The 24,942-nt window shown below is 46.7% G+C and overlaps 1 protein-coding gene across 1 annotated transcript in view; it reads right to left on the bottom strand.

The window, feature by feature from the left end:
* iars1 (isoleucyl-tRNA synthetase 1) overlaps positions 1-24,942 on the bottom strand; it is a 133,029-nt gene that overhangs the window by 74,748 nt on the left and 33,339 nt on the right. Inside the window, exons 12-14 of the mRNA XM_079510400.1 lie at positions 21,394-21,485; positions 16,427-16,525; positions 1,800-1,926 (exon numbers count right to left, since the gene is read on the bottom strand). Of these exons, the coding sequence (XP_079366526.1) occupies positions 1,800-1,926; positions 16,427-16,525; positions 21,394-21,485 (318 nt within the window). The remainder of the gene's footprint in view (positions 1-1,799; positions 1,927-16,426; positions 16,526-21,393; positions 21,486-24,942) is intronic.

The raw sequence follows: 24,942 nt of genomic DNA, 5'->3' as shown, positions 1-24,942 counted from the left end.
AGATGAAAGGTTTGTGGCGCCCGACAGTGGCGATATTGTGGGTGTGTGTGTGGGGGGGGTCCAAGGTAGGGAGACACCAGGGAGAAGGCGTGTTCTGGAAACAGTCACGATGCTATTTCCAGCAAGCAGGTCGCTGGTTGTCCCTCTTTCAGCCAGGAGACACTCAAACACTCAAACAACCTAATTGTGACAGAGCAGTTCAGTTCTAAATGCCTTCTAAATCCTGACAGTTTTCTGAAAAAACCCATGTTTCTGTGTCAGTGGTTCTAAAACTATTTCATGTCAAGGAGCCCCAGAATAATCTGCATTAGGCCACCGACCCCCCCATTTTCGCTACCAAAATAGCGAAAACGGCAGATCTACAAGCTCTCAACGCGTCGCAGCGCGACACGTTGAGAGCTTGTAGATCAGCTATTTTCGGTGGCGCAAACCAGCACTCTTTAGCTACTGGAGATGCAGGTGTAACGACATGGATTTTGAAACAAATGTGTTCAACACAAAATGCTGCGTTCCAAGTTCAGGAGACTTCGGGGAAAAAAAGCAATTCTCCTGAATGCTGCCTTCCGGCATGGCATGGAAAGGAAAGGAGTGGCGTTTTGCATTTCTTTCACCTTTCATAGTAAACATGCATTCGTGGTCTGGAGAGGGCAGTCTTTACAGAAGGGTAAAAGTTTTAGCGATTTTAGCCATTATTGACAGGGGGGCGGGGGCATTTGAACATGGGGCTAAATATGTATTTTTTTTTTTACAATTTTTTATAGCAAATATTTTTATTATTTTTTTAAAGTCCTACTAGACCCCAGAAAATTACATCTGGCCACAAAAGATCACAGGATCTACTGAATGTGAAGGGGGGTACTATAGGGGGCTGACTTACTGTGTTGTATCGCTTAATATGTCAGTTTGTCACCCTCTTCACATTCAGTAGATCCTGTGATCTTTTTGTGGCTAGATGTAATTTTCTGGGGTCTAGGAGGACTAAAGTAAAAAGATAAATCGCTATGAGGTTTTGTAAAACAAAAACAATACATATTTAACGCCTTCAATTCCAGATTTTTTATTTAAGTCTGAAAACCTGCAAAACCCGTCCGTCCGTCACGCCTACATATATGGTTGCCAGTCCGTCACGCCTCGTAACACGCCACGTCACGCCACCATGTATGCACGTCAGTCCATCACACCTCGTGATGGCCGTCTCCATATATGAAGATCACAACACTAACCTCTTACATGCATAGGCATACATGCAGAAGACTGGATCATCACCTAGATCTGCATACTGGAGGCGGCCAGCAACTCTACATCTGACGTGACGTCAAACCCTTAGATCTCCATATATGGAGTTGACCCGTTCTGACATTCCATTTGTTGATCCTTCCCCGCCCGACGTCCTCCCTCTTCGATGTCTCCCTTTTGACTGATACCTGTCCATTCAAACAGGTTCTCAACAGGCTCCAAACTTAAGGCCCGGCCCTACCTGGGCCCTCATCAACGGTACACTCAAGACACTGCCCCCGCTGCCACCCTTAGATCTCCATATATGGACCTAACCTGTTCTGACATTACATATTCCATGTTCACCTGACCTCATCAAACCCTGTACACTCAAGACACGCTCCATATATGGTCAGTACAGAATTAATTCCATAGGTTGATCTGACCCCCCCCCATGCCAAAGCGCCAGCGCTCGCCCAGCAGTCTGCCGTCACCCAGGCGGATGCGTGCACGCGACCTCGCCGATTCTTGCCCACAGGGTGTCTTACTAGAAGCTAGCTGGCTGTACGTGCGTGCGTGCTTACCTCCTCAAAGTCATCGCTGACCCAAAGAGGGATGGGCGTGCCCCAGTAGCGGTTCCTGGAAACTGCCCAATCGCGTGCGTCCCTCAGCCAGTTCCCGAATCGCTTCTCGCGAACAAAATCCGGAACCCTGGAGGCAGAAACAGGACGAGAGAGAAGGAGGTGTCATATTGTGTGTTCTTGTTGGTAGAGCTTCCGTTAGCTTCCTGGAACAACATATTTTCAGATGGGGATCGGCGGCCAATTACATATAATTTGTGGGGTCGTTGACATGAAATATTGAGAACCACTAATATAGAAAAAAAATATTTTAAATTTCGATGTCAGGCCTAAATGGGTTAATTGCCGATAAATTTTGGTCGCACACCTAAAGACAGCAGATCTCCAAAGCTTGTAGCTCGGCTATTTTCGGCACAAGACGCCGGTGTTCAACCAGGTGCCCACATTAGATGACTCCAACCAATGAGAACACTGCTGCCATGCATGCTCTCCAGGGCTAATATCTAATTAATCACACATATTTGCAGCTGTCACTTAATGAAAAGCACTTAATGAAAATGTTCGTCACGAATCTCCACAGCAGAGAGCCAGGCCCGTTACAATGCCTCCTCACTGTATTGAGCTGGCCAGCCCCCTCCCCCTTTCTCACCTAAAAATAAACAGTGCACTGTGGCGTCACTATGAGGCCAAACTGTAGAGGTTAACACTCCCTTCAAGGCGCATTCTTCGTGTTACAGTGCGTGTGCGTGTGTGTGTATACACACACACACGCACATAGTAAAACACTTCCTCTCCCCGTCTTTTCTCCGTCTGCCTCCCATTCTCTCTCCCAATCTCATCCCTCTCTCACTACCTCCATTTCCCGGTCCTTCCACTCACACCGTGTGCCAGGAGGGTATAGTGCGGAGGGTATAAATCGACGTCAAAGATCCACGCGCCAAGCAACGAGTTCATCAATTCCCATTTGCGGGGAGGCATTTCTATTTAGGCCCCTAATATATCAATTTACCGTTTTTTTTTTTTCCGTCCCCCCCCCCCCCCCCCCCCTCTCTCTCTCTCCCTTTGCCTGGCTCCCTCCTTTTCCTCCCTCCCTTTCCCTCGCGCTCTCCGCTTGCACTAAAATGTTGAAACTAGAGTGCCTGTCTTTGCCGCCACAGACATGCAATCGAGTCAATTTAACATACAGTCACCTGTAATGAGTCATGGACACTGGGGACAAGATGTGTGAGAGACACTGGGGACAAGATGTGTGAGACACTGGGGACAAGATGTGTGAGACACTGGGGACGGATGTGTGAGAGACACTGGGGACAAGATGTGTGAGAGACACTGGGGACAGATGTGTGAGAGACACTGGGGACAAGATGTGTGAGAGACACTGGGGACAAGATGTGTGAGAGACACTGGGGACGGATGTGTGAGAGACACTGGGGACAAGATGTGTGAGAGACACTGGGGACAAGATGTGTGAGAGACACTGGGGACAAGATGTGTGAGAGACACTGGGGACAAGATGTGTGAGAGACACTGGGGACGGATGTGTGAGAGACACTGGGGACAAGATGTGTGAGAGACACTGGGGACGGATGTGTGAGAGACACTGGGGACAAGATGTGTGAGAGACACTGGGGACAAGATGTGTGAGAGACACTGGGGACAAGATGTGTGAGAGACACTGGGGACAAGATGTGTGAGAGACACTGGGGACAAGATGTGTGAGAGACACTGGGGACAAGATGTGTGAGAGACACTGGGGACAGATGTGTGAGAGACACTGGGGACAAGATGTGTGAGAGACACTGGGGACAAGATGTGTGAGAGACACTGGGGACAAGATGTGTGAGAGACACTGGGGACAAGATGTGTGAGAGACACTGGGGACAAGATGTGTGAGAGACACTGGGGACAAGATGTGTGAGAGACACTGGGGACAAGATGTGTGAGAGACACTGGGGACAAGATGTGTGAGAGACACTGGGGACGGATGTGTGAGAGACACTGGGGACAAGATGTGTGAGAGACACTGGGGACAAGATGTGTGAGAGACACTGGGGACAAGATGTGTGAGAGACACTGGGGACAAGATGTGTGAGAGACACTGGGGACGGATGTGTGAGAGACACTGGGGACAAGATGTGTGAGAGACACTGGGGACAAGATGTGTGAGAGACACTGGGGACAAGATGTGTGAGAGACACTGGGGACAAGATGTGTGAGAGACACTGGGGACAAGATGTGTGAGAGACACTGGGGACAAGATGTGTGAGAGACACTGGGGACAAGATGTGTGAGAGACACTGGGGACGGATTTGTGAGAGACACAGGGGACGGATGTGTGAGAGACACTGGGGACGGATGTGTGAGAGACACTTGGGACAAGATGTGTGAGAGACACTGGGGACAAGATGTGTGAGAGACACTGGGGACAAGATGTGTGAGAGACACTGGGGACAAGATGTGTGAGAGACACTGGGGACAAGATGTGTGAGAGACACTGGGGACGGATGTGTGAGAGACACAGGGGACAAGATGTGTGAGAGACACTGGGGACAAGATGTGTGAGAGACACTGGGGACGGATGTGTGAGAGACACAGGGGACGGATGTGAGAGAGACACTGGGGACAAGATGTGTGAGAGACACTGGGGACAAGATGTGTGAGAGACACTGGGGACAAGATGTGTGAGAGACACTGGGGACAAGATGTGTGAGAGACACTGGGGACAAGATGTGTGAGAGACACTGGGGACAAGATGTGTGAGAGACACTGGGGACAAGATGTGTGAGAGACACTGGGGACAAGATGTGTGAGAGACACTGGGGACAAGATGTGTGAGAGACACTGGGGACGGATGTGTGAGAGACACTGGGGACAAGATGTGTGAGAGACACTGGGGACAAGATGTGTGAGAGACACTGGGGAAAAGATGTGTGAGAGATACTGGGGAAAAAATGTGTGAGAGACACTGGGGACAAGATGTGTGAGAGACACTGGGGACAAGATGTGTGAGAGACACTGGGGACGGATGTGTGAGAGACACTGGGGAAAATATGTGTGAGAGACACTGGGGACAAGATGTGTGAGACACTGGGGACAAGATGTGTGAGAGACACTGGGGACAAGATGTGTGAGAGACACTGGGGACAAGATGTGTGAGAGACACTGGGGACAAGATGTGTGAGAGACACTGGGGACGGATGTGTGAGAGACACTGGGGACAAGATGTGTGAGAGACACTGGGGACGGATGTGTGAGAGACACTGGGGACAAGATGTGTGAGAGACACTGGGGACAAGATGTGTGAGAGACACTGGGGACGGATGTGTGAGAGACACTGGGGACAAGATGTGTGAGAGACACTGGGGACAAGATGTGTGAGAGACACTGGGGACAAGATGTGTGAGAGACACTGGGGACAAGATGTGTGAGACACTGGGGACAAGATGTGTGAGAGACACTGGGGACAAGATGTGTGAGAGACACTGGGGACAAGATGTGTGAGAGACACTGGGGACAAGATGTGTGAGAGACACTGGGGACAAGATGTGTGAGACACTGGGGACAAGATGTGTGAGAGACACTGGGGACAAGATGTGTGAGACACTGGGGACAAGATGTGTGAGAGACACTGGGGACAAGATGTGTGAGAGACACTAGGGACAAGATGTGTGAGAGACACTGGGGACAAGATGTGTGAGAGACACTGGGGACAAGATGTGCTAGAGACACTGGGGACAAGATGTGTGAGAGACACTGGTCACAAGATGTGTGAGAGACACTGGGGACGGATGTGTGAGAGACACTGGGGACAAGATGTGTGAGACACTGGGGACAAGATGTGTGAGAGACACTGGGGACGGATGTGTGAGAGACACTGGGGACAAGATGTGTGAGAGACACTGGGGACAAGATGTGTGAGAGACACTGGGGACAAGATGTGTGAGAGACACTGGGGACGGATGTGTGAGAGACACTGGGGAAAATATGTGTGAGAGACACTGGGGACAAGATGTGTGAGAGACACTGGGGACAAGATGTGTGAGAGACACTGGGGACAAGATGTGTGAGAGACACTGGGGACAAGATGTGTGAGAGACACTGGGGACGGATGTGTGAGAGACACTGGGGACGGATGTGTGAGAGACACTGGGGACAAGATGTGTGAGAGACACTGGGGACGGATGTGTGAGAGACACTGAGGACAAGATGTGTGAGAGACACTGGGGACAAGATGTGTGAGAGACACTGGGGACGGATGTGTGAGAGACACTGGGGACAAGATGTGTGAGAGACACTGGGGACAAGATGTGTGAGAGACACTGGGGACAAGATGTGTGAGAGACACTGGGGACAAGATGTGTGAGAGACACTGGGGACAAGATGTGTGAGAGACACTGGGGACAAGATGTGTGAGAGACACTGGGGACAAGATGTGTGAGAGACACTGGGGACAAGATGTGTGAGAGACACTGGGGACAAGATGTGTGAGAGACACTGGGGACAAGATGTGTGAGAGACACTGGGGACAAGAAGTGTGAGAGACACTGGGGACGGATGTGTGAGAGACACTGGGGACGGATGTGTGAGAGACACTGGGGACAAGATGTGTGAGAGACACTGGGGACAAGATGTGTGAGAGACACTGGGGACGGATGTGTGAGACACTGGGGACAAGATGTGTGAGAGACACTGGGGACAAGATGTGTGAGAGACACTAGGGACAAGATGTGTGAGAGACACTGGGGACAAGATGTGTGAGAGACACTGGGGACAAGATGTGTGAGAGACACTGGGGACAAGATGTGTGAGAGACACTGGTCACAAGATGTGTGAGAGACACTGGGGACGGATGTGTGAGAGACACTGGGGACAAGATGTGTGAGACACTGGGGACAAGATGTGTGAGAGACACTGGGGACGGATGTGTGAGAGACACTGGGGACAAGATGTGTGAGAGACACTGGGGACAAGATGTGTGAGAGACACTGGGGACGGATGTGTGAGAGACACTGGGGACGGATGTGTGAGAGACACTGGGGACAAGATGTGTGAGAGACACTGGGGACAAGATGTGTGAGAGACACTGGGGACAAGATGTGTGAGAGACACTGGGGACAAGATGTGTGAGAGACACTGGGGACAAGATGTGTGAGAGACACTGGGGACAAGATGTGTGAGAGACACTGGGGACAAGATGTGTGAGAGACACTTGGGACGGATGTGTGAGAGACACTGGGGACGGATGTGTGAGAGACACTGGGGACAAGATGTGTGAGAGACACTGGGGACGGATGTGTGAGAGACACTGGGGACAAGATGTGTGAGAGACACTGGGGACAAGATGTGTGAGAGACACTGGGGACAAGATGTGTGAGAGACACTGGGGACAAGATGTGTGAGAGACACTGGGGACGGATGTGTGAGAGACACTGGGGACAAGATGTGTGAGAGACACTGGGGACAAGATGTGTGAGAGACACTGGGGAAAAGATGTGTGAGAGATACTGGGGAAAAAATGTGTGAGAGACACTGGGGACAAGATGTGTGAGAGACACTGGGGACAAGATGTGTGAGAGACACTGGGGACGGATGTGTGAGAGACACTGGGGAAAATATGTGTGAGAGACACTGGGGACAAGATGTGTGAGACACTGGGGACAAGATGTGTGAGAGACACTGGGGACAAGATGTGTGAGAGACACTGGGGACAAGATGTGTGAGAGACACTGGGGACAAGATGTGTGAGAGACACTGGGGACGGATGTGTGAGAGACACTGGGGACAAGATGTGTGAGAGACACTGGGGACGGATGTGTGAGAGACACTGGGGACAAGATGTGTGAGAGACACTGGGGACAAGATGTGTGAGAGACACTGGGGACGGATGTGTGAGAGACACTGGGGACAAGATGTGTGAGAGACACTGGGGACAAGATGTGTGAGAGACACTGGGGACAAGATGTGTGAGAGACACTGGGGACAAGATGTGTGAGACACTGGGGACAAGATGTGTGAGAGACACTGGGGACAAGATGTGTGAGAGACACTGGGGACAAGATGTGTGAGAGACACTGGGGACAAGATGTGTGAGAGACACTGGGGACAAGATGTGTGAGACACTGGGGACAAGATGTGTGAGAGACACTGGGGACAAGATGTGTGAGACACTGGGGACAAGATGTGTGAGAGACACTGGGGACAAGATGTGTGAGAGACACTAGGGACAAGATGTGTGAGAGACACTGGGGACAAGATGTGTGAGAGACACTGGGGACAAGATGTGCTAGAGACACTGGGGACAAGATGTGTGAGAGACACTGGTCACAAGATGTGTGAGAGACACTGGGGACGGATGTGTGAGAGACACTGGGGACAAGATGTGTGAGACACTGGGGACAAGATGTGTGAGAGACACTGGGGACGGATGTGTGAGAGACACTGGGGACAAGATGTGTGAGAGACACTGGGGACAAGATGTGTGAGAGACACTGGGGACAAGATGTGTGAGAGACACTGGGGACGGATGTGTGAGAGACACTGGGGAAAATATGTGTGAGAGACACTGGGGACAAGATGTGTGAGAGACACTGGGGACAAGATGTGTGAGAGACACTGGGGACAAGATGTGTGAGAGACACTGGGGACAAGATGTGTGAGAGACACTGGGGACGGATGTGTGAGAGACACTGGGGACGGATGTGTGAGAGACACTGGGGACAAGATGTGTGAGAGACACTGGGGACGGATGTGTGAGAGACACTGAGGACAAGATGTGTGAGAGACACTGGGGACAAGATGTGTGAGAGACACTGGGGACGGATGTGTGAGAGACACTGGGGACAAGATGTGTGAGAGACACTGGGGACAAGATGTGTGAGAGACACTGGGGACAAGATGTGTGAGAGACACTGGGGACAAGATGTGTGAGAGACACTGGGGACAAGATGTGTGAGAGACACTGGGGACAAGATGTGTGAGAGACACTGGGGACAAGATGTGTGAGAGACACTGGGGACAAGATGTGTGAGAGACACTGGGGACAAGATGTGTGAGAGACACTGGGGACAAGATGTGTGAGAGACACTGGGGACAAGAAGTGTGAGAGACACTGGGGACGGATGTGTGAGAGACACTGGGGACGGATGTGTGAGAGACACTGGGGACAAGATGTGTGAGAGACACTGGGGACAAGATGTGTGAGAGACACTGGGGACGGATGTGTGAGACACTGGGGACAAGATGTGTGAGAGACACTGGGGACAAGATGTGTGAGAGACACTAGGGACAAGATGTGTGAGAGACACTGGGGACAAGATGTGTGAGAGACACTGGGGACAAGATGTGTGAGAGACACTGGGGACAAGATGTGTGAGAGACACTGGTCACAAGATGTGTGAGAGACACTGGGGACGGATGTGTGAGAGACACTGGGGACAAGATGTGTGAGACACTGGGGACAAGATGTGTGAGAGACACTGGGGACGGATGTGTGAGAGACACTGGGGACAAGATGTGTGAGAGACACTGGGGACAAGATGTGTGAGAGACACTGGGGACGGATGTGTGAGAGACACTGGGGACGGATGTGTGAGAGACACTGGGGACAAGATGTGTGAGAGACACTGGGGACAAGATGTGTGAGAGACACTGGGGACAAGATGTGTGAGAGACACTGGGGACAAGATGTGTGAGAGACACTGGGGACAAGATGTGTGAGAGACACTGGGGACAAGATGTGTGAGAGACACTGGGGACAAGATGTGTGAGAGACACTTGGGACGGATGTGTGAGAGACACTGGGGACGGATGTGTGAGAGACACTGGGGACAAGATGTGTGAGAGACACTGGGGACGGATGTGTGAGAGACACTGGGGACAAGATGTGTGAGAGACACTGGGGACAAGATGTGTGAGAGACACAGGGGACGGATGTGTGAGAGACACTTGGGGCGGATGTGTGAGAGACACAGGGGACAAGATGTGTGAGAGACACATGGGACAAGATGTGTGAGAGACACTGGGGACAAGATGTGTGAGAGACACAGGGGACAAGATGTGTGAGAGACACAGGGGACGGATGTGTGAGAGACACTGGGGACAAGATGTGTGAGAGACACTGGGGACGGATGTGTGAGAGACACTGGGGACAAGATGTGTGAGAGACACAGGGGACGGATGTGTGAGAGACACAGGGGACGGATGTGTGAGAGACACTGGGGACGGATGTGTGAGAGACACTGGGGACAAGATGTGTGAGAGACACTGGGGACGGATGTGTGAGAGACACTGGGGACGGATGTGTGAGAGACACTTGGGGCGGATGTGTGAGAGACACTTGGGGCGGATGTGTGAGAGACACAGGGGACAAGATGTGTGAGAGACACTGGGGACAAGATGTGTGAGAGACACTGGGGACAAGATGTGTGAGAGATACAGGGGACGGATGTGTGAGAGACACTGGGGACAAGATGTGTGAGAGACACAGGGGACAAGATGTGTGAGAGACACTGGGGACAAGATGTGTGAGAGACACTGGGGACAAGATGTGTGAGAGACACTGGGGACAAGATGTGTGAGAGATACAGGGGACGGATGTGTGAGAGACACTGGGGACAAGATGTGTGAGAGACACAGGGGACAAGATGTGTGAGAGACACAGGGGACGGATGTGTGAGAGACACTGGGGACAAGATGTGTGAGAGACACTGGGGACAAGATGTGTGAGAGACACAGGGGACGGATGTGTGAGAGACACTGGGGACAAGATGTGTGAGAGACACTGGGGACAAGATGTGTGAGAGACACTGGGGACAAGATGTGTGAGAGACACTGGGGACAAGATGTGTGAGAGACACTGGGGACAAGATGTGTGAGAGACACTGGGGACAAGATGTGTGAGAGACACTGGGGACAAGATGTGTGAGAGACACTGGGGACAAGATGTGTGAGAGACACTGGGGACAAGATGTGTGAGAGACACTGGGGACAAGATGTGTGAGAGACACTGGGGACAAGATGTGTGAGAGACACAGGGGACGGATGTGTGAGAGACACTGGGGACAAGATGTGTGAGAGACACTGGGGACAAGATGTGTGAGAGACACTGGGGACGGATGTGTGAGAGACACTGGGGACAAGATGTGTGAGAGACACTGGGGACAAGATGTGTGAGAGACACTGGGGACGGATGTGTGAGAGACACTGGGGACAAGATGTGTGAGAGACACAGACTAATAAAGACGAGGGTGATGATACGATAACGAGTGTTGGAGAGAGGGGGGGGGGGGGGGGGCATTGTTGTTATACTTTAGCCATTGAAAAATAGCAAATCTACAAGCTCATAGCGCGGCACCGAGTGCCCCTGGAACAACACATTTTCAGATGGGGTTGCAGTCAATTACATATAATAATAATTTGAGAACGACTGACATAGAAACATAGGGTTTTTCAGACATATGTAGAATCGTTCCCAGGTCAAAATGGGTTAAAGGTGCTGCAGTATTGCTGCAACCGCGCTGCGATATTATATAACAAAATGTTATATTTATGAATAGCTGCTGTATATAAAAGCTTCTATTGTGTAACGTGCCAATTCCAACGTTGTGTGCTCTTCTTTCCCAGTTTTAATTCCACTTACTTGTATCCTGTATCCAGTACGACAAACCCTATTGGTCCGACAGCCATTAGACCGACAAGCTACCTCAAACCCTATTGGTCCGACAGCCATTAGACCGACAAGCTACCTCAAACCCTATTGGTCCGACAGCCATTAGACCGACAAGCTACCTCAAACCCTATTGGTCCGACAGCCATTAGACCGACAAGCTACCTCAAACCCTATTGGTCCGACAGCCATTAGACCGACAAGCTACCTCAAACCCTATTGGTCCGACAGCCATTAGACCGACAAGCTACCTCAAACCCTATTGGTCCAACAGCCATTAGACCGACAAGCTACCTCAAACCCTATTGGTCCGACAGCCATTAGACCGACAAGCTAGCTATCTATGTAAAGTAAACTTTTTTTAGTGGATTGTTTCCGGGTCATGGGTTTCCGAGTAAAAGCGGCCATGTTGTTCCGGCACCCCAGAGCTCCTATTTTGAAGGACTTCCGGCACTGATTGTGCTATCTCACAGCCCGCTTTCCACGCCCACTTCCGGTAAATAGTGGTGTCATTTAACATTAGCATTTACACGTTTTTTTTCTCTGGAGAATCTAAGTACATTTTCTAATGTAAAAATGTGACAGACCAATATTATTATGAAGCAAACAAGATGGTAAATCAGCTCGAACAGATAGAACAAACCTTACCTTGAAAAAACAAAAGTTGTAGACTTCTTAAATTACCTCTGTTAAAACACATTTTGTGCCCAAAACGTCTGTGGACGTCCTGGGTATTACCGCACGTGCATTTTTTTTTTAAATATTTTTTATTAAAAAAAAATCAGAAAAATCAAAACACTTTTTTTTTTTTTTTTTTAACACATGGTGCCAAAGTTTGTGTTTTCGCCATTGAGAATGCATTTGGCGTTTAAATTAAATAACTCAGAAACTATAAAACATTTCAAAGTAAAAAGTTCCAGCATGTGTCTCCACAGTCAGCTGAATTATAAAAAAATGTGAATGGATTTTCTAGGTGAAAGTGATTTTGGGCAGTATTGCGTGGGCTCTCAATGTGTTAACATGTAGCGTCTATGGAGTGACGTCACGCTATCACCACTAACCCCGAAAGGGGGCGTATTAAGGGGGCGGGGAAATTCTGTGAGATAGGCTTATTATACCCAGTCCTGATGGTGGCGGTAACACATTTCCTGTCCACGTGATCACAACATCCGCTAGTTCCCCCGGGGAGGCTAGCGACCCACGGGTTGAGAACCCCTGGTTTAGACAGAAAAAAGGATGGGACAAATTTTTTGGGGAATTAAATATATGGTTAATAAGTGGTTAATTCAGATTTTGCTGTGCATACCTCATTTAAATTGCTGCTGTAGAAATGAAAACACATGCCTATGGGATCAACACAGTTGTTTCTAATTACAATTAATCAATGTATTCCATTCAGCTATATTCACCCACCCGTCAATTCATTCAGACACAGGCAGGCCTCTGCAAATCTTTGTCGACTGTTAGATCTATTCATTTACTAGTTTTTAATCACAACTCTAGCCCAATGCACCGCGAGGCGTTCCAGAAGGAAAATGAACGGCTACCTTTAACCCATTCTGGGCGGGAACCCCCTTTGGTGTTTTAAGCGTTACGTTAAACTTTAGCTATTGAAAAATAGCAGATCTACAAGCTCATAGCGCGCCACCGAGTGGCGCGCTATGAACTTGTAGGTCTGCTATTTTTGAAAAATCGTTAAAATGTGCCTCAAATCTTTCAGAAAATTGTCATGATTTAGAAAACTTTTTTTTTTTTTTTCTCGACGTCAGGCCTGAATGGGTTAAAAAAAACCACTGGCTTTTGGAAGTTTAATCCATCCGTTTCAACACCATTCCGTGTGCACGTAACTCTGGATGTAATTTGGTTTCATTAGGGTAGCGATTAGCCAGTGGGCACCTCAGCGATAGAGCTAGTCTCCCCCTGGTTTCATTAGGGTAGCGATTAGCCAGTGGGCACCTCAGCGATAGAGCTAGTCTCCCCCTGGTTTCATTAGGGTAGCGATTAGCCAGTGGGCAGGTTTCATTAGGGTAGCGATTAGCCAGTGGGCAGGTTTCATTAGGGTAGCGATTAGCCAGTGGGCAGGTTTCATTAGGGTAGCGATTAGCCAGTGGGCACCTCAGCGATAGAGCTATAGTCTCCCCCTGGCCCAGTGGGCACCTCAGCGATAGAGCTAGTCTCCCCCTGGCCCAGTGGGCACCTCAGCGATAGAGCTAGTCTCCCCCTGGCCCAGTGGGCACCTCAGCGATAGAGCTAGTCTCCCCCTGGCCCAGTGGGCACCTCAGCGATAGAGCTAGTCTCCCCCTGGCCCAGTGGGCACCTCAGCGATAGAGCTATAGTCTCCCCCTGGCCCAGTGGGCACCTCAGCGATAGAGCTAGTCTCCCCCTGGCCCAGAGGGCACCTCAGCGATAGAGCTATAGTCTCCCCCTGGCCCAGTGGGCACCTCAGCGATAGAGCTAGTCTCCCCCTGGCCCAGTGGGCACCTCAGCGATAGAGCTAGTCTCCCCCTGGCCCAGTGGGCACCTCAGCGATAGAGCTAGTCTCCCCCTGGCCCAGTGGGCACCTCAGCGATAGAGCTAGTCTCCCCCTGGCCCAGTGGGCACCTCAGCGATAGAGCTAGTCTCCCCCTGGCCCAGAGGGCACCTCAGCGATAGAGCTAGTCTCCCCCTGGCCCAGTGGGCACCTCAGCGATAGAGCTATAGTCTCCCCCTGGCCCAGTGGGCACCTCAGCGATAGAGCTAGTCTCCCCCTGGCCCAGTGGGCACCTCAGCGATAGAGCTAGTCTCCCCCTGGCCCATTAGGGTAGCGATTAGCCAGTGGGCACCTCAGCGATAGAGCTAGTCTCCCCCTGGCCCAAAAAACATTACAACTGTGAAAAGTGGTGATTTTAATCAAAAAGAAAGTTTTGCTTTTCTTTGATCAAAATCTGATAAAGCTGGGAGAATAAACTGAAGCTGTGCATCGGCCTCAGTGGGCAGCCACCCACACACTGTGTAGGAGCAAGAACACGTGCGTGCGTGCGTGCGTAATATTTGCACGAGCACCCCAGTTTGACAGCTCTATCTGTCATTATGAATATGTGAATAATGAAGCAGGGTTATCGTCGCAGCTCTGTCTATTAGAAATAAGCACATCAATCACACATTTGGCACCTTAAATGTTTTGCCATGCCTGAAAAGTCTCTTTGCAGCTCTTACGAGTCAATTCAAATAGGCGGTTAAATAATACACTTCATCTCACATACAGTACATACAGTGACGTGGACTGAAATATTGTTAAAACTAGTGGACCTCACAGCTCAGGATTTGATGTGTGTGTGTGTGTTGTGTGTGTGTGTGTGTGTGTGTTTGTGCGCGCGCTAACCCATTTAGACCTGAGGACGATTCTACAAAATGTCTTCTAAATCCGACAAAGTTTTCTGAAAAACCCTGTTTCTATGTCAGTGGTTCTCAACCTTTTTCACCTCAAGGACCCCCAGAATTATCTGTATTTGGCCGCGGACCCCCATCTGAAAATATGTTGTTTCAGGGACACCCCCCTCCCCCAGAAGCAAAAATATATATATATATATATATATATATTTAAAGATTTGAGAGTTTCACAATTTCTCAAATTTCTCCCGCGCTACGAGCTTGAAGATCTGCTATTTTTCAACAGCTAAAGTATGCTTCAAACACCGAAAGGGGTTCGCGCCCAGAATGGGCTAACCTACCCAGAGGGCTACGCATTCATCTCAGTCTGACAGGCCCATTACCACAGGCAGCTACTGCAGCTCAGAAAGAGCACAGGGGGTAACAGGGCTATAGCTGCTTAGAATCCATGCCATCTTGACGCTTATTACCTTTTCTTGGCACGTTCCATATTAGACATTTCATTGTTGTCTTTTTATCGTATAAAATATTGCTTGAATTAGCATGAGGAAGAAGGTGGAAAAAAAAGACGTCTGTAAAGAGACATGTGCATCGGGCCAAGCTGGGAGGGCTAAAAGATACTGGATACTCTAGCTGAAAGCTGGCATACATTACATTGTCTAGCAGCCCTACATGGTTTCTCTCTCCTTGCTCAACTGTCACTGGTGTAATCGACATGTCACACTGCAGGTATGTGCCTTATGCTTGCTTCAAAAGGAGCAGCGATATGTACTGTCCGTGTGGACAAAGGCATGCCCAGGCAGAAACTGCGGCCATTCAAGGAGCCATCTGCCCCAAATACCAACGAAGTCGACCTTTTTACCGACTCGCACCGACCGGGCGTACAGCCTGCGGAACTGCTCAGTCTGGTATTCCTAAAGTTAATTATGCTTAAACGTTTTAGACCTAAACTTATTCCTAACCTTAACCCCAGTAAAACTATGCATAGCCCTAAACTTATTCCTAACCTTATTCTCAGTAAAAAAAAATATATATTAAAGAATACAAGAATAGCCCAACAGAGGTTGGCGGGAAAAAAAGAGAACGAGATGGATTATGGGCGACGGTACCTGTTACCATCTGCCCCTGTTCTCTCGCTCCGCCATTCTACATGGTTATGTACTGTATTGACCCATTCTAGGCGGGAACCCCTTTTGGTGTTTTAAGCATTGTTATACTTTAGCTATTGAAAAATAGCAGATCTACAAGCGTGCCGCGCTACGAGCGCCACGCTACGAGCTTGTAGTTCTGCTATTTTTGAAAAATTATGAAAACTTTATGAACCACATACAAATACATTGGACATAAAAGAAAGACAATAACATTTTAATACTACTCATTAAGCTACTAATTTAGACTGTAGAAGTAATTAAAGCGGGTCATGTTTACAAATCAGTAATATATCAGTATTCTGATATTAACCTGAGGGCCGCATTAAGTGAAGGTGGGGGTGGCATGTGGCCCCCGGGGCCGCCTGTTGCCCACCCCTGGTCCAGACTGTATGATAAAGCATTTGGAAATTGCGAGAGTCAACAGTAACGCGAGACTACTTACTTACCAATAGCATTTTGCATTGTTCTCCAGTAGTCTCTCCACCATGTGCTCCACTCTGATGAACCAGCTCGGGACGGCTTTGTAGATCAAAGGGGTGTCAGACCTAGTAGGAATACACAGGCGGACATCTCAGTTTGACGGTCCCAATTAATGATATGCACACGGCTGCCATCTTGCCAGCAAGGTGCTACCTAGCATAGATATATATAAACTCTAGATGGCTCAAGGCGGAGTTTCTGACGTCGTTCACCCGGCAGCCATCTTACTTCGGGGCTACAGTACAGTATGTTCAATGGCAGCTCAAACAGAAACTGTCATAACTCGCTCAAATCTTGACGGATTTACAAACGGGTTGGTTTATTACAAACGTTGTCAACGTGGCTATGATTCAGGACGCTTATCTGCTTAATTTTCTTTTTTTATATGAACGTCGTATAAAAGCATATAAGTATGCGGACGTCTCTGACGTTTATAACAAACCAAACCGTTTGAAAATCGGTTGAAAATTGAGCAAGTTATGGTCATTTAAGAGTACATGCCCCATAGACACAATGTTATGTGGCCCGAGGTAAGATGGCCGCCACGTAACGACGTCGCTCTCCATTGACCAACAGCGCAGGTGAGCTATCTAGAGTTTATATATATCTATGCTACCTAGTACCTCGTTATCAGTAAAGCAACCTCCTGCTGCATTATGTGCAAATTCTAAACGAGCACTTCCAAACTCCAGCACTTAGAACAAAATAACACCCGTGTGAAGTGAGTGGTGCAACTCCGTGTGGGGGGGCGGAAGTTCCAGACCCACAGGACGCACCCAGGGTGCCGGCCCGATTCCGGCGAGCCGCCCGTGTCTGAAACGGTTGAGAAATGACAGAGTTACCGTGTGGGGGGTCCCTCTACTGAACCCTCTACTGTACTGGCACTGTACTGACCCACAGGAACGCACCCAGGGTGCTGGCCCGATTCCGCCGAGCCGCCCCGCGTCCGAAACGGTTGAGAAATGACAGAGTTACCGTGTGGGGGTCCCTCTACTGTACCCTCTACTGTACTGTCACTGTACTGTACTGGTACACCCAAAATCACCATATATACAGTTAATGTGCGTGTGTGTTTGTGTGTGTGTGTTAGGTTGCGCACAGGTGGTGAAAAACAACCATGCTGTTTTCGTGCTCCGACGCACCCACCCACCCACCCACACAGCCAGCCAGCCAGGCAGCCACCCACCCAGCCACACACATAGCTCCGTAAGGGAGTGGTTGCACCACTCAAAAATCATCTGCAAGGGATTTCTTGACAGGGAGTAGCTCATAACGTGTCTACAGTGGATACTTATTAAACAACCACATTGCAGATAGAAAGAGGATAATTCAAGCTTTCCGTACAGCTGCAATGTTGGTGAGTTTGACGTTATTTAATACAATTCAATAGGACTTTTCTGTTTGGATGAATGGGCTGTCTATGGAAGTTGCACCTAGGTAGCACCTTGCTGGCAAGATGGCAGCCGTGTACATATCATCAATACAAGGATATTGTTTACAGAATACTGTACATGAAATACGAATATGTATATATATATATATATATATGTATATACTGTACATGAAATATGAATGTACATGTATGAATGGAATTTGTGAATGTGGACAATCCTCTCAGAATCTGGAGAAAATCTTCTATAAATAAATACAATACAGAAAATATTATATTGAACCAATGAAAAGTATTAAAAAAGTGCTTCAAACAAAACCTCTTAACTCCATTGGACCCTCAAACTGTCAGCTAAAGCAACTAACTCCACCACCTCTCCCCCTCTCATGCAAGTAATTGACAATAATATAAAGTCACAATAACGACTTTGATGGGACAGTATTACATCGTTTTAAAAATGTAAGATTTTGGCCTGGGCGGGCTTAGCGGTCCAGGCACCTTGGCGGCTAGTCCAGCATGACAGTGTGTCGCGGGTTTGAGTCCCGATCCCGACGAACTTTGCTGTGTGTCTTCTCCCCCATCTCTCTCCCCGTTTCCTGTCTACCTACTGTGATCGATCAATAAAGGCAAAAGAGCCCCTAAAAATATCTGAAAAAAGTGAGGAGACAGAGGGCCCTATATTGCCTGTCTTAAGTATCAGGTCGTATAACTCGGCCCCATGAAGTGGCCCCATTTTTCGTCTTAGTTTTAGTCGACAAAATCAACACTGCATACAACCGGTGAAAACTTGTGTCATCTAGCCAGGGTGTCATGATTCCATCAACGCCAATCTGAGCTAGAACTGTTAAAAACGTGTGAATACTGCAGTCATTTTTCCAGGGAATGAATCAGTGTTGTTTTTGACAGCAAATTTCTATTTTAGTTTTAGTCATAGTCTCTTCAATAGCTTTCACTTATTTTAGTCACCTGGAATGTATTAGTGTTAGTCTAGTTTTAGTCGACTAAATGTCATACGATTTTAGTCGACTAAATCTACAGGTGATTTAGTCGACTAAAATGTGATTTGGTGGGCCTTGATGCCGTCATAATGGCTGATTTTATACTTGCTGAAAATAGCAGATCTACACGCTCACAACGCGCCGCAGTTGTGAGCGTGTAGATCTGCTATTTTCAGCATGCAACCAAGTGTAAAATGACTTGTCTTTTACTTATACTGGGTCTCTTGTCCACTAGTCCCTTCCTAACATTTTAGTCTAGTTTTTTATCTGTTGACGAAATTGTCAACATATTTAGTCTTAGTCATCATAGCTTAGTTTCCATGTAGTTTTCGTCAGTGAAAAAGGGTAGTCGACGAATATTTTTCGTCTTAGTTTTAGTCGACGAAAACAACACTGGAATGAATGCTTGTTGTAACATATCCCACAAAAAGACAAAGTCAGATAATAGTGGGTGTATAGTGGACGATTTTTGCCCCCCGGGGGAAGGGGACTTATTGAGTGTGTGCTCACACAAGAAAGAGTCCCATGTGTGTCTGACCAATGGATGCTCAGCAAGTTTGAAGGGATCCCGTGCTGAGCTTGCAGAACCTCTATTGACATTCTATGCTAATTCCGCTGAAGCAATCAAGAGCACACTAGAACCACTACACTTGGCTATTATTAAAAGAAGATATGCGGACAAGCAAGTACATGGTCAGGATAGCACATTCAGACTTCTGCCGGAAGCAAAATAGCCATTTACAGAAAGTGAAAACACAACATGGGGATGTTAAATTAGTGTCCCTAATTGCCATTACCGTTGAGAATAAAGTGAATAATCACTGCTGTAATGGTAGGCACAGAGAATAAGACTTTCAGTGAATGGTATGCAAAGCAGTTGGCTAAAGTTGGCAGCATATACCTCAAAAGAAGTCACTTTCTTTTTTGGCGTATTGAGGCTTATTGAGGACTACATCGTTTTATGCTGAACATTAACAGTTCTACTGCATAACGCGCGTTCCCCACTATTTAATCCATGTCGGTGCTGCGTAACACGCTAAACCCGCTATTTGTTTAATGTGTTTAATTCGCCGTTTTTAATAATTAAAAAGAAAGAGCGGATTTGTCGCAGACCTGGTGACGAGGCCGTCGCGTTATGAAACCGGAACCGGAAATCAAGCCATGCTCTGGGCTGCTAGGGCTTCTGGGAAAATGAGTTCAATGCAAGTGAACGGGCGGTTTGTTTGGACTACAACATGCTGTGGAGGCTGTGTTCGTCTCTCATCGTAATGGTGGCATGTTTTACTCTTCAACAACAAATCATGGGACTATTTTCCGCCGGATTTTCGCCGATCAAAGCTGCAAATACTTCGGCGTTATGCTCCAAAGGTAATAAGACAATCTAGGCAGCCTAGTGGTAGGATGAATTTAAAGCCCCGAAAGTGTTAAGAAGACCACTGTATACAGAGACGGAATTAGTGATTTTCTTCTATTTTTTTCTCCATTCACCTTCATCTCCAGTTTGGTTTCATCGCCCTCCTCCGACTCCGTGCTTTGACATAATCCGTCTCAGAAAAAGTGCCAATTTCTGGCAGACACAGAAGGACAAAGTGTGCGTTATCTCTCTCCAATGCCTCAGAGAGGGATTATAGAGGTTTGCACCTCCTAACCTCCTCAGTCAACCTCAGTTTTTTTCTAAACTGGTCCACGGTACATTGACGGAAAAATAAAATATAAATCGCACCTCAAGTTTCTGACAAAAACTAAAAAAAACAATATAAATCACAAGCAGCAGGCCTGGGTCATGGCTCAATGGTCCAGGCACCTTGGCTGGTAATCCAGTCTGGCAGTGTGCCGCGGGTTCGACTCCCGATCCCGACGACCTTTACTGCATGTCTTCCCCCCCCCATCTCTCTCCCCCTTTCCTGTCAGCCTACTGTCTGTCCCTCCATAAAATATATAAAATAAAGGCGAAAGCCACAAAAAAAAACATTTAAATCACAAGCAGCACTTCAAGTTTCTGAATGAACAGACAGTGTTGGCATTGGTATCACTGCACTGATGTTCAGTTAGTTAGAACGTCTTGGAGGTGCAAGAACTGCAGAAATTACTTTGGGCAAGGCAAGGGGTTTGTTCATCTTCCCCACAATTACACATCACTGCGTGAAAAGAGGAGTTAACGGGCAATTATGGGCAGTAGATTTGCCCGTAAACCTCAAGTTTAGCAGGCATATACAGTAATATACGGTAATATACAGGAGTGATGGTACAATTCGGGAGTTTACCGGAGTTTGTTGGAAAGTTTAACGGGAGTTTCCTGTAATATACATATTACAGGAAGTATTCCATGCTTTTTGCTGGTATAATTGTGTGCATATCACCTCACCATACTTTGTTTTGCAAAAAGTGTGCCGCAGTCTTAAAGAGTGTTGGCCACTGTTGGTCATTGGAGAGGTTAGGCACAAAAAAATAAAAAATAAATAAAAATAGATGCATATAAATACATAAAATGAATTTAAGTAATACAAATAATTGAAAGAGAACAAGACACTTGGGGGTTTCTTACCTCCAGCAGAATGGGTAGCTATGCTTGTAAGAGCTGGTATTGACCAAACGGCCATTCTCCTTCAGCCACTTGATGATGTTCTTGTCTGCATCCTGCACACACAAATATATGATATGAACAATTATTATTTAAAATAATAGTGGACAATGGCAGATCTACACGCTCACCAAGCGACACTTCGCAATGTGATGTGAGCTTGTAGATCAGCTATTTAGACAAATGTTGTGCACCACCATTGTACAGATAGATAGATAGATAGATAGATAGATAGATAGATAGATAGATAGATAGATAGATAGATAGATACTGTATTGATCCCGAAGGAAATTTGTTTTGTCCAACAGCTCCAGTGTAAAACATACATACAGAATAAAAAGAGCATGAACATTTAAAAATACATTACATCAGTAAATAGAATGCAGTAGAAAAAGGCAATAGCTATAAGTTAGAAAAGGCATGAGTTAACCCATTCTGGGCGGGAACCACTGTTGGTGTTTTAAGCATTATGTTATACTTTAGCTATTCAAAAATAGCAGATCTACAAGCTCGTAGCGCGGCACTTGTAGATCTGCTATTTTTGAAAAATCGTGAAAATGTGGCACACATCTTTGAATATATACTTTCAGAGAAAACGTTTTTAAATCAAATCTTTGCTTCTGGGAGGTCCCTGGAACAACATATTTTCAGATGGGGGTCGGCGGCCACTTGCATATATTTTTTGGGGCCCTTGACATGAAAATGTTTGAGAACGACTGACATAGAAACATGGGTTTTTCAGAAAACTGTCAGGATTTAGAAGGCATTTGTAGAATCGTCCCCAGGTCTAAATGGGTTAAAAGTGCAACACCAGCAATGTACAACGGGCGCCGTGTCCACGGAAAGATTGTTTGGAATTGGCAGCGCCTGCTGCTCTGGTCATCTTCAACTCATTTGAGCCTGTGGGACAAGCCCGTCATTTACGAACGCGTCACGGAATCGTTACCACAGCCATGAGAAGTCCATGTTTACATCGTTGCACGTCAATAAGCCCTGCGTGCAAGCGCTAGTATGGACCTTCCACTGTGCAGAAAACACTTTGTGTGGATACTGTACATGGCTGATCGGTTGATCAGACTAATCTAAATCAATGTGTTATTGAGGGGGCGCTACTAGCCCCTCCTATATACAGGTTTAATGTTTCTCTTTCCAGTAGACAATTAAAAACACCATTGACAATGGACATAGTGTAATGTTTGTTTTGTCTGTCACTGAGCAAATCGGCATATGATATTATATATATATATATATATATATATATATATATATATATATATGTAGATATATTATTATTTTTTTAACCTTTATTTAACCAGTAAAAACACATAAGTGGGAACTTGCCAAGAGGCAGAAATAGAATTACGCTTCAATATTATATTTACAGTATGTCACATACACAGCAAAAAAAACATCCATGAATACGTCGCAAAATTCAAAAAGAGATAAATACAAATCACCAAAGTGCTAATCTTTTTAGCGGCAGGGCAAATACACAATGTACAAAATATATAGTATATGATTTGAATATATATTTCAGTTAATACCCCCAGCCCAGTGCCATCTCTTTCTAACTGAGCCCACCCTTCAGTTCACCAAGGAGTTCAGTTTGACAGCTTTGGTGATGAGGCACATTTCAAAAAATGGTCTCTTTCCCTGAACTGGGTTCATCAGTAATCACATACTGTACGTACGTGGTTGACCAGAGTCCCCCAGAGGCCTGTGCTTCTTCGACCCCTCCTTTTATCACCAAATACCACATATGTTTGCCTTAAAGTAGGTGATGCCCGAGTGCATCGCAAAACATGACACGTTATGCTAGTAGATCGATCGTCTATAATTAGGGGTGAATGTTTGCCTATTATGATGACATGCCCGGAATAGGGATGCTAAGGATTCATGATGTTAAAACCTATTAGTACACTGGTGACAGAGACTCATTGGAAACTGGGCACTGTGACATGTACTGTACTGTAACAGCTTGAGTTGTGCATGGGGTGTTGCGCATGGGGAAATGGCAGATATACAAGTGCACAACGTTGCTGCACTGCAATGCGTTGCGAGCTTACGCATCTGCCGTTTTCGGTGTGGCGACACCAGTGGTGGAGAGTAACTAAGTACTTTTACTTAAGTACTGTACTTAAGGTACAGCTTATTGAGGTATTTGTACTTTACTTGAGTATTTCCAATACTTTTACTTCTACTCCACTACATCTCAGAGCCACATTTTTTACTTTTACTTCACTACAATTATTTGAAAACTTTAGTTACTACGGTAGTTACTTTGGCGCTTTTAATTTTGATTAGAAAACATACATTAACCACTTCAACCCTGGACATTTCGGCCATTTGAAAATAGCCGATCTACAAGCTCACAATGCATCGTAGAGCTTGTAGATCTGCTATTTTTTTGTATACATTTCGAACTTGTCAAATGGCACATTCTGCACAATGAGTACTTTTACTTGTAGTACTTTAAGTACATTTTGATGCCGATACTTTTGTACTTTTACTCAAGAACATTTACAATTCCGTACTTTTACTTGTAACGAAGTAGTTCTAAATTGCAGTATTGGTACTTTTACTTAAGTAAAACAATTGAGTACTTTTTCTACCACTGGTTATGCATGGGGTGTTGCGCACGGGGAAATGGCAGATATACAAGCGCACAACGTTGCTGCACTGCAATGCGTTGCGAGATTATGCATCTGCCCTTTTTCGGTGTGGCGAGGAGACACCCGTGGGCAACGGTGTGCAATTCAGGCAACGATAAATAACTTCAGCGTTCTCTACCGCAGAGACAGACAGCGAAAACACGGCCCTCAATCAATCTCCATGTCACGCAAATATTTCCACACATATGTGGTCCTTTTGGCATCTTGTTACCACAAGACATGATTTATGACCTAGGGTGTCCAGTTTAAAAATAATAATAATGATGATGATAATAATAATAATGCTTAATCAATCTTGTCTTGAAAATATTTCGAGCCTTTCCGAAACACGGTGTGCCTCTCTGGTGCCGGCTGTGGAGTTGAGACCATAGTGTGCAGCAGAAAGAGTGAGAATAACAAAAGCGGTCATGAGTATTTTTTTCTGCTTGTAAAGATTTAGCTTCAGATTCCATTTTGTACACAAAAAAAAAAACATGTAAATAATTGTACACTTTAATTTGAATGTATTTTTTTTACTTTCATACCATAAAATAATAGGAGGTGGAAGAGAGACAGGCAACAGACTAAAGCAAAGGGTATTTAAAGGAAAACTTTAGTTTTTTTTTCAACCAAGGTTCATGTTTTAGGTTGTTATTAGAGAAAGTAAAAGATGCAGCTTTCTTTTGTTTTAGCGATTTTAGCTATTTTTCACAGGGGGGCGGGGGCATTCAAACATGGGGCTAAATATGTAGTTTTCACTATAAAATGGTGTAAAAAAAAAATACATATTTAGCCCCATGTTCGAATGCCCCGCCCCCTGTAAAAAATAGCTAAAATCGCAAAAACTAAAGAAAGCAGCAAA

This window comes from Electrona antarctica (genome assembly GCF_951216825.1).
Source record: "Electrona antarctica genome assembly, chromosome: 9".
In the NCBI taxonomy this organism is placed as follows: domain Eukaryota; kingdom Metazoa; phylum Chordata; class Actinopteri; order Myctophiformes; family Myctophidae; genus Electrona; species Electrona antarctica.
Note: the sequence above shows the minus strand (reverse complement) of the source record. Positions and strands in the feature narration are given on the sequence as shown.